Source organism: Bactrocera dorsalis, chromosome 3 (assembly GCF_023373825.1).
Source record: "Bactrocera dorsalis isolate Fly_Bdor chromosome 3, ASM2337382v1, whole genome shotgun sequence".
In the NCBI taxonomy this organism is placed as follows: Eukaryota; Metazoa; Arthropoda; class Insecta; order Diptera; family Tephritidae; genus Bactrocera; species Bactrocera dorsalis.
In genome coordinates this window covers 65,068,136-65,084,136 of record NC_064305.1, presented here as the reverse complement: position 1 = coordinate 65,084,136, position 16,001 = coordinate 65,068,136, and the positions used below count along the sequence as shown (strand labels likewise).

Below are 16,001 nucleotides of genomic sequence, written 5' to 3'. Positions count from 1 at the left end.
GGCATTTCTGGCTGTGCGACCATTTGTAAATGTATATGGTATGGCACAATGTGATTCGACTATCCAATATTAGGTTTGTGAACGGTCGGAATTTTAGCTTCTACTCTGTACTCCTCCAACCAGTTCGTAAATATGACCGTTATGTACATATGTATTTAGTGGGGTAGAATGTATAGCTTATCGCAGAAAAGAATCGAGAAAGATCGGTGAGCTAACTGTTTACTTACAAACACATGCCATTGATTCCACTGTCTGACGTCAAAAACGTACAATCGTCTGCTTATGAAGTAATGAAAATTCCACTCTGCGAAACCCCCTGTTTACTATTCTGAACTTAGAACTTTGAGCTAGAATCTACTAAGATCGTCCTCTCTAAGGATTATTTGTTATTTAGGCCACGAACTATCTAGGCGCTTATAACGCTAGCACTGTGGTGGTATTATACACTTTACAGAAGCTATGTTGATGTTCTGCTAGAAGCATATGGTGAATTAATGTCGGGGGTAGCAAAGTCTCAAGTGCCTTCACTACTGGGACATGATAGTTATCGGCCGATATTACTCCTGCTGGTTGGCCAGTTTCGTCCATTGCACAGTTTTTCGACTTTCCACATATCGGCTATATGAAAGTGGGCTTGAAGATCCGGATTAAATATCTTATCTTTCCGATCCTATATACTTTAGCAGCAACATGTTAAAGCCGAATGGTCCAATTGATTACATATCTATGAGGGATCTAAGTTGTATAAGTTTAATCTCACTTGATGGATCAATAGCCTTAAATTGTACATTAAAACCCATTCGGCGATTTTGATATTAAGGTTAGAAGCAGCTAGCAATTTAGCTAGTTTAAAGGAATGTTTTCACATTTGAGTAATAATCTTTACACTTCTTTAATTTCTTAATATTAATAAAAGAAATGGGTTAATAGCGGATATTTAGTCAAAAGAGACGAAGAAATTTAAATATACAAATCTTTGGCATTGTTATTATTATGGAATTATGTTAAGGTAATGTATCTAAAATTTAATGGTCTTCCAGTTTACTTGTCCTGTCTATCATAGCTAAAAATCGATCATGAAAAATCAGCTGGGAGAAACACAGCGCTTTTAACCCTTTTCTTTTTACTTCTAGTTGGGCCTTTTGAAATTGAATACTTTTGGGCATTAAGAATACATAGTTTATTTAATTAGCGCGCTCATTTGTCAAAATTTGAGTTTTGGACAAAATATTTTTTTCGGTATTTTCTGAAAAATGCAAAGCACGGATTTGAACAAAGCTCTATTATAAAAGAGAAACAGCAAAGCAAACCAGCTAATTCTGAACGTACAAGTATAATAATTTTTGCTTAACAAAAATAAAATTTGCTTGTTGCTATTATCAAAAAAAAAATTAAAAAATAACATAATAATAGGTACAAGTTCACAAGTCCACTGAAGAATGAAAGATGATAAAAATAAAGCCGAGTCATTAGACCATTCACTTTTTCTATTTCGCATTTTTATATGTTTATTTTTTATTTACAGTCACTTTTAGTGCATTCGCTAAATATATGTATTGCAAATTTTACTTATGAAAAAAAAATCAAGAAAACAAAAATTACAATTACAACAATAAGTGTACGCGCACAGATAAATTTTGAATGATTGTGAAAAGAAAACGTGTAAACGCGGCGTGCTAAAACAAGAAGCGACGAATAAGAAGAGAAAAAATAGTGCAAAAACAACAATTACAACAAAAAGCAAAGCAAAAAAAAAAAAATAAAAAAAAAACAAAAAAAAAATAAGAAAGGAAACGTGCGTGAAACAAAAAATTGAAGAGCAACATTCGAATAATCGAACTTACACAGCAATATGCCGGCCTTAAAGGCCAAGCAGCAGCAAAAGCAACAGCAACAACTACAAGTACAGCAGCAGCTGCACGCCAGTTATAAGCCAACACTACAACAGCCACAACAACAACAAACACAACAACTGCTGCTAGCGGCAAAGCAGCAGCAGCCAGCAGCTAAGAACTGGTTCTTACAAACGAAAGCAAGAACAACACAAGCCACAATAACAACAACGAAAACTACAGCGATGCACAGCAATAATAGCAAAACGCAGCGCATCAACGCTGACACCAACAATAAACGCGACGGTGGGCTTGTCATTTGTTGTCGCAACAACAAACGCTCATCGCTCACCATCGCGCTGCTGTTGCTCGTCTGCACCTTAGCGGTGTTAAGCGGCGATAGTTATAGCGTTGCTGCAGCCGGCAGTAATGCCAATAGCGGCGCTGGTATCGGTGGTGGTGGTGGTGTTGGTGGTGGCGCGTCCGTGCGTACCGGCGCCGGTAATCCACGTTTGCCGCGCACGAGCGCCAGCCAGCTGAATAGCGGTAGTAATGGTGGCCTGGGACTGGGCGGCGGCGGTGGTGCAGGTGGTGGTGTCAGTGGTGGCAGCAGCAGCTTCAAATTGGCCGCAAAAACATTGAACAACACACGCAATGGAAATTTGCGAACAAGGTGAGTGACGTTGCTGAAAAATATTATTATTATTTTTTGGCGTTTCTTGCGCTTCTTCTGCTACTCCGTTGTTTATGGAGTGGAAGCAATACGTTCTAAAGCAAATATACAAGTATATAAGTGGTGTTGCCATAAAAAAAGTTTAAGTCGTTAATGAAAAAATATAAAATATGCTAGAAAAAAAGTGTAGTGAAAAAGCGGTTTTGGCAGCAAATAGTTCGAAAAACAGACAAAAGCTAATAATTTTGAAAAATGAGCGGCTTAACTAAGCTGTACATGTGGCGATGGCAGCGAACGTGTGGCAGCATGCGCTATCATTTGAGTGTTTTGTTTTTATATTTTTGGTTTTTGCTTTGTATGAGTATGTATGTGTACACACATATATATGTACATATATATTAATTACCGATATTTGCTGCTGACTTGCCAATATTTCAAAAAAATGTATACATAAACAAAGTAATCTGACCGTCACCGGAGTTTACAGCCAATGCTAAGAATGTAAATGAAAGACTTAAGCAACGAACTTGTTTCTGTCAAGCACAAATCGACACTTAGATACATATTTGATACGAATTTAACAAACTAGCGAATTGAGTTAATTTTCAATTAAGAAAATTACAAAAAAAAATTAAAAATATACAAAAAATTTAAAAAAAAATTTAAGCAAAATTTAAACAAAATTATAAATTATTAAAAAAAAATATTTTGAAAAAAAGAAAAAATATATTAAAAAAATATAAAAACAAGAAAATTAAAAAAAAATACTAAAAACCGACAAAAACAAAGTTGCAAATCCAGTTGGCAACAATCTGCACACTACTTTTAATTGCCCGAAATTTGTCATTTTTCATTATTTTTTGTTTTGTTTCTAAACACCAAAAGTGAGTGGCCAAAACGTGCTGCACTAGGAGAATTCATTTTCGGCTAAAAGTTGTTGTGTAGCCGTTTTTTGGTTCTTGTTGAAAGATTAAGCAACATTTTAATTAATCAGCGCATGCATACAAATTAGACTTTATTCTGGCCATTGCGACAGCCCGCAAAGTGTTTTAAGAATATATGCAACTACATATGTAGGTAGCTGATAAGCCAGCCTGACATTTATGGGGAGAAGTAAATTTTGTGTTTCGTGATTTTTTTAAACCGATTTTAGGCGTGAATAAATTATGCAAAAAATAAAAAAAAAATCAGAGTTAATTAAAAATATTATTTATGCGCAAAATGTAAGCGCTAAAGTGCAAATAAAACTGCCCAAAAGATTGCGTTAAGTAAAATATATTAAAAAAAAACTATTTTCTTTATAAAAACTAATGCCTTTATATTTTATAAAAATATTTATTAATTTCAAATAATTATTACATTTTCTAATGGTGTGCCCCAGGAAGTGTATAAATATGGGGTCTAAATATGATTCGGTTGCAATAGGGTTTACTAGACAATTTTTTAATCATTCGACTAATTATATCTTTATATCAATTTCATACACTCGTACATCATTTGAAAATACTAAATACCAGAAGCTTTCTTGATGTCATTATATTGTTTCCAGACTCCTCTGAATACCCTTGATTAAATATTTGGCACTGTCCAAGACATTTTCTTTATATATGTATAATATAACAGCAATTTTCAAAACAACGCAAGCTGCTCTTTCTTGGGATGGGCTGGGAATAATTTCTAAATCATAAAAAGACATACATATTTTTTTTGCATATTTCCATATAAGATTTCCAAATATAAATGGAGCTATAGTCTTTCTCAAGCCAGTTTCATTCTGACAACAAGTATAAATGCATTAACTAGTCATCTAATTGGTTCCAGGCGCTGCTACTATATAAGGCAACTAGTGTGCAGTTGCCGGTCTACGATATCAATATTTTATGCTACCTATGACTTTTGATCTCAGCGTACTTAATGTTATGTGTTATTATTAAGGTAATGCCATCTTGCGCTGTAAAAAGCATTTTTGAACAAAAAAATGCAATATGAAGTATTTGTAAATTAAGTTTTCCTAAATTATTTCAAGAAAAAAGGTTGCTTAAAGTTGATAATTATCAAGAGGGAACATCAGAGACCCAATAAAGTATATATGGGTCATTCCATCCAAAATTTACATATTCTTTGATGCAAAATATTGGGTATATAATACTATGAGCAAAAAACAGTATAACTTTTTCATAATTTCATAATTTTTAATATTTTCTTCAAAATCTTTCTCGTCCTCTTCAAAGTAGTCCTCCTTGGCCCCAATACACTTGTGTCAACGTTTTTTACAATCCTCAAAACAGTAGTTAAAGACAATTTCGAGAATAGCCTTCAATGCGCGTAGTGCTTTACGTTTAATATCTTTAACGGACTCAAAACGGTTTCCCCGGAGCAGTCGTTTGATATTGCTGAACAAAAGCTAAATCAGACTATTACGGTGGTTGCACCGCGATATTGGTACAAGATTTGGCGAAAAATTCACCAAAAAGCAATGCAGTATGCGACGGTGCATTATCGTAGTGCAGCAATCAAGAGTTTTCTGCTTATAAGTCAGGCCGCTTTTTATGAATAGCTTCGCGCCACCGACGCAGAACAATCAAATAGTATTCCTTGTTGACAGTTTAGCCAATCAAAAGGAATTCAGAGTGCACCACATCTCGATAATCGCAGAAAACTGTCAACATAACCTTAATTTTTGACCTGCTTTGTCTTGGTTTTTGCGACTTCGACCCACCTTTATCTCGATCTTCGGCCGATGGATCGTCTGTTTCCGTCATAGGCATAGATCCAAGACTCATCGCCTGTAATATATACATACTTTTCATGACATCCTGGTAGAAGACGGCATTATTTCACAAACGTTAACGCGACGCTATTTTTCGAAAAATTTAAGTCATTTTGACTTTTCTTAGGCCCAAATGTTCCTTCAAAATGGTTTTCACTGTACGTTCTCTAACGTCGATTCTTAAGCACTAATTCCTTTATTTTATTGACGTGTTAATGCTGATCTGCCCTGGACATGGTTCGTCGCCAACGCGTCCTCGACCCTCTTTGAATAATTTTTATCAATCAAGCACAGTTGCTCCCGACAAACTTATCACTGAAGTCCTTTCAAAAATTCTGAAATTTTCGGCGCCAGAAATTTCATATCGCAAACAAATTTAATGGAACTTCTTTGTTGAATAATTTCACTCATCGTAGAAATCACCGTATGCACTTTATGTACTTCAGAAAGACAAGCGTATACTAAACACTAATTATTATTTTGATGTGACATTTGGCACAGATGTCACTAATGGGCATACCAATCCAGAAAAAAATATTTCGACGAATGGGTTTTCGTGCGAAATTAAAATTAAAAGGTCTTACTATTTTTTGGTCACAGTAATGTGGGTCTTTTCATTCAAAATTGACACCAAAACTTTTTTTCCCTACAAAATTTTTTTTTTATTCTTTAAGGCAAAATTTTTGGCATATATATATACTAGGGTGTTTTTTTTTATTGAACTATTAATTTTTTCACTCCCGTTACGAAATTTTCTTGGAAATACCCTAAACAAAATTCCCTGAAAATTTTAGCTCTTAATATTAACATTAAGAACGGGACCAAGGCCTGTAAAAATTTTCCATAGAAAATACACTAAAAATTTTGAAGTTATGAATTTTTAGAATTTCAATTGCGTTTACGCAGCAAGGTATTTCATCATAAAAATAACTAGTCGACCTAATGTCTAAGATTTTTTCTCGGCTTTTTAATGACTTATTGAAGGTTGAATTTATTCGACTTTTTTATAAACAAGTGGTACAAATTTTACAAAAAAATATTTTCAAATATTGTTTTCAATTTCGAACTATTTGATCAGTTTTGTTGATTTAATGTTCTGCATTAGACTCTGCAGTCAAGGCAGCGTCCGTTCGCTATAAATTTCGGCAATTGGAAATACCCGCGCTCCGAGCTTGCGATTGATCGTACTCTATAGTTGCGAAGCATGTTTGATTCCGCATGTAACTATTTCTCACGCTACATACTTGAAAGGTCACTTCTCTAGTGACAAACGCAAGAGACAAAACTCGAAAATTTGTCTAAATAACAGTATCTCAGGCAATGCTACAATCTCCGAAGAAAATGTTTAGGTCGAAACACTATAACATAAGGCTCACGTACAAATCGACCGAACAACATCAATTTCTTATTTAAAAACTGTTTTATTTGTGAAGGGTATTTTGGCTACAATGCATATTCGGGTAGTTTCTGGGGACTCATGTGGGTTAAAAGCTCAGAGTGTTTAGTACTTATATAAATTACATATGTCTATCAAGAGATTATCCTGCTTGTTTTAAGTGAGACCTTATTTGATCTTTTCAGCATTAAGTTTCTATTTTAATAAAATTAGTTAATTTCAAATAATATATAATATGAGACTAGCTTTCTAATAAATTTTTAAATAACTTGTACAGTGATATATTCGATTAGCTATCAAAGCTATAAATCTATAATATGTGTAAAAGCTAATGTTTGTCTTAATGAGCAGCACATCCGCAGTTCTAAAGCGGCAAAACAAAAATTAAAAATCACTTTATAAACGGTTGAGAAATGTATTTGTTTACTTCGAAGCCGCAAACAGGTTTGTGGTAAATTTTTTGTGACCTACATATACACGAAGAACATGAAAAACATACAGACAAATAGACAAATGTAAATATTGCGGTGACTGATTTCGAATTTTTTTAGCATTGTTTTTTTTCATTTTGATTTTTGTAGTTTTATTTCTATTTATTGTCTATTCGTGTTTTTGGCAGACAAAATTTGCATGTTTTATCTTGTTCATTTGTATTGGTTTTTACCATAAATAATATGTATATTAATAATTCTAACTAGCATTAGCATAGAATTTATAACACTGGCCGACTGTGGTCTTTTATTTACCTTTTTCGGCCTGAGAACAGGCCCAAAAACCATGGCAGGTTAATAAATTACGAACCAAACAAATGTATACCATATATACAAACATAACGAGATACGTGACTACCGTGCTGCATTAATTTAAGTTTTCGTTTCGAATTCGCCAATAACAATTTGCATTTAATTAAGCCTAAGTTATGTAACAATAATAATATGGCCACTTAAGTATTTATATTATTAAGACAGCATGGTTTTGGTGACGTATACGCCATGACGTAGCCACCCGCACACGTGCCATAAGCCGACCATAAGCGCCCACAACAAGCAACAAATATTTACATACGCATGTATATGTATGTACATATGTATTTTGTGAATTTATGCGTGGTCATAGTTTTGTTTACCCAAGTGCAGCATACCGTTAACGTGCACTCAGCGGCGGTCAGTTAGACCATTCCGCGCCGCATGCGCATTCACATTCGCATTCTATGTGCGCGTTGGTCGCGGCGCTGGCTGGTGGGTGTGCCGTGTCGCACAGTTTTGCTCGTAATTGGACTGCATTTGCATAGCATAGCGCGCGTTGTATGAACAGAACGAACCTGTTGCGCTTTTACTACTATTATTTTGCTATTATGCTTGGCGGTTGTTGCTGTTGTTTCTTTTCTGCTAATACTATGCCGAATGCTGCCCGCAATTTCGCTTCAAATTTGTTGTTCATTAACATATTTAATTGAGTGAAAAATTGCTTTTGTGAAAATTATGCACCATTTAGCGGTGGTTGGCAACGCGGATGTAGATTCTTTGGGTTAGAGAGCATTTTTCAAATTTGCATGCTTGAAATTTGTATCTGTAATCATTGAAAGTGGTCTAATGTTAGCAAATTGGTGCAGTGGCTTCACTTGGAAGTCCAATCATAAGGTTTTAAAGGAAGGCTTTAGGAAAAATATAAGAGCATACTCGTATTAAGAAACAAATAAATTCGTTGACATTCATGGCTTGTATGCTCTTATATTTTTCCTAAGTGACATAGTTTTCTTGGCAATATCCTCTGCACGCAATACAACTAAGTAACTACCTAAAATTCAAACAATTTATCGCTCGTTCCGAAGTACTGAGAAACGGGTAGTGTTCTCAAAGATTCGATTACTATAAGCTTTATATCATATGTGACTTAACTACTTATAACTCAAGCCTAAAAAGACAAATTTATTTTACTGAATATACTGCATTATCGCTAGATGCCTCAAAACGACCGCGTAATACTTCATATAGTTCTTTTGACCCTGTCAAACGAATTCATGGTGAACCATAGCAGGGTAATCAAAGAGAACAATGAACAAAACCTTGATTTTCTTTCGACTTTAACGTGGTTTTTGTTTCGGTTAATTTTTGGGAGGTCATTCACTAGATTGTTGGACAGTTTCGATGTGACATTTAGCTTATCATTCTCGGTAATGATGCATTTGATGAAGGTACGGTCGTCAACTGTGTTGTCAAGCAATACTTTTGCAACGCTGCCCTACGTCATGTCTGCAAAATATTTTGGCATTTTAGTACGAGTCTAATATAGACAAGACTTTTACAAAGATGTGTTCAGTTGATTCATAAGAGATGTGAGTTTCACTGCTATCTCTCTGATGTCAACAAGACAACTTTAGAGCGCGGTTTTTTATTTTTTTCTATGTGTCATTAGTAGGTGTGACGCATGAGGCAAGTTGTCGATGATTTCAGGAGAACGTTAATGACATGAAATGAGAAAGAATCCAGTGTATGTGGTAGCATAAGTTAGTTACAGAAGAGGAACACACGTACTCAAGTTCAAAACAAATACACTAAGAAATAATACTCAATTATTTCTTTATCTACTGGCATTAATTTCTTCAAAAATATTTGGTACATTAAATATCAAAAAAAGTCTTGTTCTGGAAGAACTCGAAATGTCACTAACTTTAATCGATTGCGATCCGAAGTTTCTTCAAGTTATTTTACATGTAAATTCGAATAAAAGCTTTGGAGTTATTTTGACAACTGAACTTCCAAGAGCTCTAAGTAATATATAATTATTTCAAATATATTTCAGTTTTGAAAACCTTTCGAGTAGTTCCTAGACGCGTTGTTAGACAGCTACTCTACCTACCTATCATGAGACTTCACTGCAAATATAAAATAATAATAAAACGCAACATTAATACATATTTCTACATAACGAATTTTTTTGAGAAAACAAACTTGTCAACGAAATATGTGCTAATTTGGGAGCACAGCTTATACCAGCAGACATACATTTTCTTTCTTTTTTAGCTAAGAAATTTCTAATTTATTAGCATAATAACTGCTTTAATAGAACTAGTTTTTAAACAAAACTAATATTCAGCATGAAAGTGAGTTTACGCAACCTAATTTCAAATTCAAAATTCCAAAGCATGCAAGTAACAAAAAACAGCTTAGTCGGCGTAAATATGTAGCGCCAATAAAGAAGAAATATTTAGCTTTATAAAAAGTGAAATGAAAAATAGTAATCTCTTTTTTATACAAAAAATAAATCTACAACGTTAGCTGCTTTAAAAGTAAAAATTTTCTAGAAATATAAAGAGATTACATAAGTAACATTCGAGCATGAAAATAAAAGAACACTATTATGTCATAAACAAAAGGAAATAAAGTATCACGCTTTACTTTATGGAGTTAGAGTTTCAGCTTGGCAACTTGAAAAGTCGTACATTCTAAATTTTTTGACAGTTGGTTCTACACCTGTTTTTATTATTAGTGCGCACAGCGCTTTCCATATAATTAATTATGCAAATTATGTTGTTGAGAAATGTTCGAAATAATAATTTTAATTATGAGACTGGCGCTTAGTATAAATAAACTCGATTACTTTTTTGTTAAGTATTTCTTAGAAATACCCGGCAGTGCGTATACGATTCGACGTGCTGTGCCCGGTTTGAGTGCATACCGTTGTGGGCAAAAAATAGTAAGACTTTTTAATTTTCGGCGGTTTTTACGATAAGTGAAGTTATTAAAAAAAAATACATTTTATTAAATTTTGTGATATTTAGTTTTGTTTGATTTTTGCATAACATTATTGCAATTTTCACAAGCTCCCACATTTAGTCGCGATCAGGTGGCCCTCGAAGTCGTAAAACAAATAATTTTGTATTTTCCAATGAAACTTAATTAAATATGGCAAGTGCCATTAATTGTTAATTTTTTCACTAAACATTGAAATTTACGGAATTACTGACAATCCGACGTCAACGCGTTTAATCGATTTTGTGTGCAAACTAAATTGCTTGACGCTTTACCTTGAGCAAATTGAAAATAAAATAAATTTGGTTTTGCTTTTCTGAGCATGATAGATGATTTTATAGAAGACTTGCAAAATAGTGAAATTAATTTTAATTTTTTTCAAGAACTATTGTTATTGTTTTTTATAATTAACCAAATTCTAAATACATACTCGTATGTTGAAATTAAAAAAAATTGAAATAACAGATTATAAACATACATACATATTAGTAATATGATAAAACTGCAAATATTAACCCGTTGGTTTAGAAAATATCGTTTATCAGTTAAAATAAAAATATCGAAATGATGAAAATCGATAAATTATAAATATCGATAAACGAAAATATCGATATTTCCCTTTTCACTGATTAACGCTCTTCTGTAACAAGGCGAATGTGATCAAAGTTTTCATGAAACATATGATTAATCTTGATCCGTACTTGTTAATTTTAGATCTAATAAGTATCAGTAAAAAATATCGAAACTTAATGGTAAATACCGAAAATTATCGGCTCATATTGAAATCCACTGATAAATGCCAAAAATTATCGATAAAATTGAATAAAGGAAAAAAGCGATATTTTCAGTTTCATTGATTAACGCTCTTTTTTAACCAGGTGAATGCTATCAAAACTTTTATAAAATATATTATTTTAAAATATACATATGTATATGTATATGATAGATTTTGATCCGTATTTATTAATTTTACATTTAAGAACTATTGGTAAAAAATATCGAAATTTAATGATAAATATAGAGATTTATCAACTCATATCGAAAAATATCGATAAATGTTAAAAATTATAGACAATCATAGAAAATTATTGATAAATATCGATAAGCAGAACCAGCAATATTTTATTTTATTGATAAACTTTTTCATTTATCGATATTTATCGAAAATTTCGTTGATCGATATTTATCGAATAATTCGTTTATCGATATTTATTGAAAAATTAATAAAAAATACATTAAGGCGCAAAATATTAATTTGATTAATTAATGTATAGTATATACTTTTTTCGTTTCTCGATATTTATCGAAAATTTTGTTGATCGTTGTTTATCGAAAAATTCGTTTATCAATATTTACCTAAAAAATAATTTTTTGTTTTTAATATTTTGAATAAAAAATGCATTATGGCGCAAAATATTAATTTCATTAAAAATCGAGCAATAATTTCATTTCACGATATCGATTAATCAAATAGAAGAACATAGAAACCGACGAGCTTGTCTTGACCGAAAGTATGCATTAATTTTCAGCAAAAACGCTATCGTTGATTATTAAGCTCAATTCGACTTAAACCCTTGCAGCTCCTATTCGACAGAGCAAATACCATAGATTGCACCACCAACTGATCGCTGGTGTCTTTAATTTCTGAGTAAGAGTATCAAGGGACTAAGTTTTTCAAGAACAAAAAAAAACAAACGTAAAATCATTTGAAAATAAATTAAGCTAATATAAAAAAATAATGAGGATTGCGGCATACTTTTACGAAATATCTATTTTAAAGGGTGCCATGTATAAATACATAAAATATGAAGACATAAGTACAATGAAAAAAAATTTTAGCAATTAAAAATTAGTTTGAGATAATATGAAGACTGCTTGAAGAAAATTAATCCCGAAAGTATCTATGTACATTAAAGCGGTTTGATTTACAAGGAGTCAAAAAACCGAAAAAATCGCATATGCCGGAAATGTTCTACGGATCATTCTGAACAATTTTGCTTGAACAACAATCGGGTTGGAACCAACGATTTTTATGGCGACCCGTTCTAATGTACACTGTGAATATTACAAGTATTTTGTAATTAAAAATAATACCAGCCTCGTGCAAAATCATAAGATTTTTAAAAAATATTTCCAATTCTGCCAAACTCTTTAAGGCCACAAAATCTACAAATTATTACCATTTGCGTTCATATACAAGAATTTGTCTAAAAATCTGCCGCCACTTCGGCAATTTATGTAATATTGGCGCAAAACAGAAAAGTCTGCGAAAGTTCATTGCATCAGTTAGCCAGCCGGCAGATGAAGTAGCAAAATTGCTACTGAAAACCGATTGATATAAAAAATAATAAGAAGCTGTTGATAGAATTGCAAATAAATTAAATGCATGCACAATGGCATATAACACTGCAGAAGCGCCTTCACTACTTCACATCGACTAATTAAAAGCATCAATAATAAATGACCATTTCGATTAGTCACCCGTTTAACAAACACAAACTGGTACATTCATTCAAGACGGCTCTGCAAATATTTTACGTTTTACGCTAGACTAGACTAATTGCTTGCTCTCGCTGTTGTTGCTTCTGTGAACCATTCTAGTAGTACATTGGCACGTTGGAGGCTTAATTAACTTACTTGGTTCGAGCGTTTTGCATAAATAATTAAAGAATTGCAATAAACAGCTTTGAACCATTTAATATTATTGCATTTTTCGTTTCTTTTTGTTTTTGTTATTGCATTTGCTTGTGAATTGGTATTTATGTCAATGAAGATAAAAAAATAAAAGAATTGAAATGTTATTAAACTCTTTGCCGGCCAAGAAACAATAACGAGTTCAATTTCCTGTACACCAGCAGACATATGTATGTATGTACAATTTATATATTTATATATATATATACTCATATATACATATACTTACTTATATATATTTATTTAAAAGCGCAGCTGTTGCATACCCGCAGCACTGACGCCGTTCTCATAGGGTTCGTGTCTATTTGCTTAGACACACCAACGGAATATATTTTAAGCGCTTAATACTTATTTAGTGTTAATTATGACAATATCCGACCAGTTTTTGTTGATTTAGTATTATTTTTGCTATGCATTTAACAATCTAATTGGCTCAAAGCGCCGCAACTCGTTTCTGTACTGCAGTTATATGACCTAGTTTGTTTGTTTAGTGTTTTAATGGTTTTCTTTGCACGATATTATTACATACATATATACTATATTCCTTTACATACCTACATCTTTTCAGCAAAATACTTCGAATTTGCAATAAGTACAAAAGTATTTTTGTTTTGTAATTTTTTTTGCATGCTAAACTATGGAATGATTACTTAAAAGTCTGTACTATTTCAAAAATATATACTTATGCCTCGAAGATTTCTTATCATTCTCAGTTTAACTTTGCTTATAATTATTATTATTATTATCAATATTCATCAACATAATTGTCATTTTCAGTGTCATTAAAGTTATAATTATCATTACCATTATGATTACCATAACCGCTATAAGCTTCTTTGCCATTTTTGGCCTTTACTTTACCATAATCATTATAATTATAAGTATCATTACTATTATTGTAGCAATAATCAGCATTAGCATTTCCATTTTATACTTTCATCTTCATCATTTTCAAAAGTATGCACCAATATCAGTATTTAACACCATCATTTTCAATATGATTACTTTTATAATAACCATAATCAATACCATTTTCATTACCATTACTGTAACCATAATCCCAGCACATTTTATTGTAATTATCGTTACCAGTACAATATCAGTACGATTATCATTTTCACTTGCATAAGCATTACTACTTTATACTTTCATCTTTATCATTTTTCATAGCATTACCACTATCATTACCAGTATCAGTAATCATTACCAAATTTGAATTTGATTACCTTTATAATTGCCATGCTCATTATAAATATAATTATTATTACCATTATGATTACCATTTTCATTATGATTATATTTATCATTCCATGCTCATTATAATTATAACTATACATTTCATTGTAATTTTCAATATCAATAGTGGTATTTTCTTAAAAGCATTACCACTATCATTACTGGTATCAGTATTCATCACCATCATTTTCAATATGATTACCTTTATAATTACCATTACTATTGCAATTAAAATTATCATTACCATTATGATATCTTTTTAAATATCATTAATTTTATCGTTTTCACGATCATTATAATTATCCTTACCATTATTGTAATCATAATTGCTATAAATTTCATGATAACCTTTATAACTACCATGAACATAATAATTATAATAATCATTAACATTAGGATAATAATTCTTATGATCTTTAATTACCATCACCATTATTGTAATCATAATCACTCTAAATTTCATTAGAAAATTTAATATCCAGTATTTGTATCTTTATCATTTTCAAAAGCATTACCACTATCATTACTGGTATCAGTTTTCATCAACATTATCATTTTCAAAATTGATTACCTTTATCATTACAATAATCATTATTACTACCATTACCATTATTATTATCATTAACTTTATTATTATCACATTTACTATAAATTTCATTATCATGTTCTAGTGATTATATCCTTCCAATTTTCAATAGCATTCCATTAAATATTATCGATATCATTCCCATTCTTATTAACATGATTACTTATTCGTATTTCCGTATGATTATTACGATTAGACGGCTTTTTTTGCTTTTATATTACAGCTTTATTTGCTTTCTTTTTACATTAAAATTTAATTATATTTCCATAATTATCAACAACTAACCTGCGAGATAGTGCTGAGCAGTTATAATTCATATTAAATTTAAATTACCATTACAGAAATTGAAATTCATAAATTATATAGGATTACTGTTAGTGTAATTATAAACATAAATACTTGCATTGCCAATATGATTATTTAAGTAATAACTGTATTATAAAATATCCAAACAGTATTATATGATTACTGCAATCAAAAAATATAATAAATATATAAATAATATAAATTACTTAATTATAAATAATATAATCGTTATCCTAGATATTTATGACCTGTTACTTAAGAGTATTTACTCTTATGCTATAAATTATAATATTAAGAATTAAAAGAAATATACGATATTGTTTAAAGTAATCCTAATGCTAAAATCTTATTTATATATTATAGAGTAATGTCAATCCTAAGTAATCGAAAAAGCATGTTAATTGCTCAGGAAAACATGAAACACTCTGAATACCAAATTAATGAAACAAGAGTTCAACCATTATTTAATACGGCTCAAGCTTGTTAACCTACTCTCGCAGATAAAAGCAGAAAAAGAAATAATTACTAATAAATACTACTATCTTTGATTAGCTGATAAATATATTGATGCAGGTATAAAGCCCCCTCTCTATCTTTCAAATTAAAGATAGGAAATATGAGACGTCAAAAGATTAAGAATCGCTTGAAGAAATTAAACATTTTCTTAAACTACAAGTATCTATAAAGCAGATACTCAACAGATTGTTCACTACATATATTTCCTTTGTAGTGAAAAAGATGAACCGTGGTATTGAA

The 16,001-nt window shown here is 31.5% G+C and overlaps 1 protein-coding gene across 1 annotated transcript in view; it reads left to right on the top strand.

Annotated features, from left to right (window-relative positions):
- Positions 1–16,001, top strand: part of LOC105222113 (uncharacterized) — a 210,454-nt gene that overhangs the window by 10,742 nt on the left and 183,711 nt on the right. The window contains exon 2 of the mRNA XM_049454017.1: positions 1,526–2,505. Coding sequence (XP_049309974.1) covers positions 1,853–2,505 — 653 coding nt within the window. The 5' untranslated portion in view covers positions 1,526–1,852. The remainder of the gene's footprint in view (positions 1–1,525; positions 2,506–16,001) is intronic.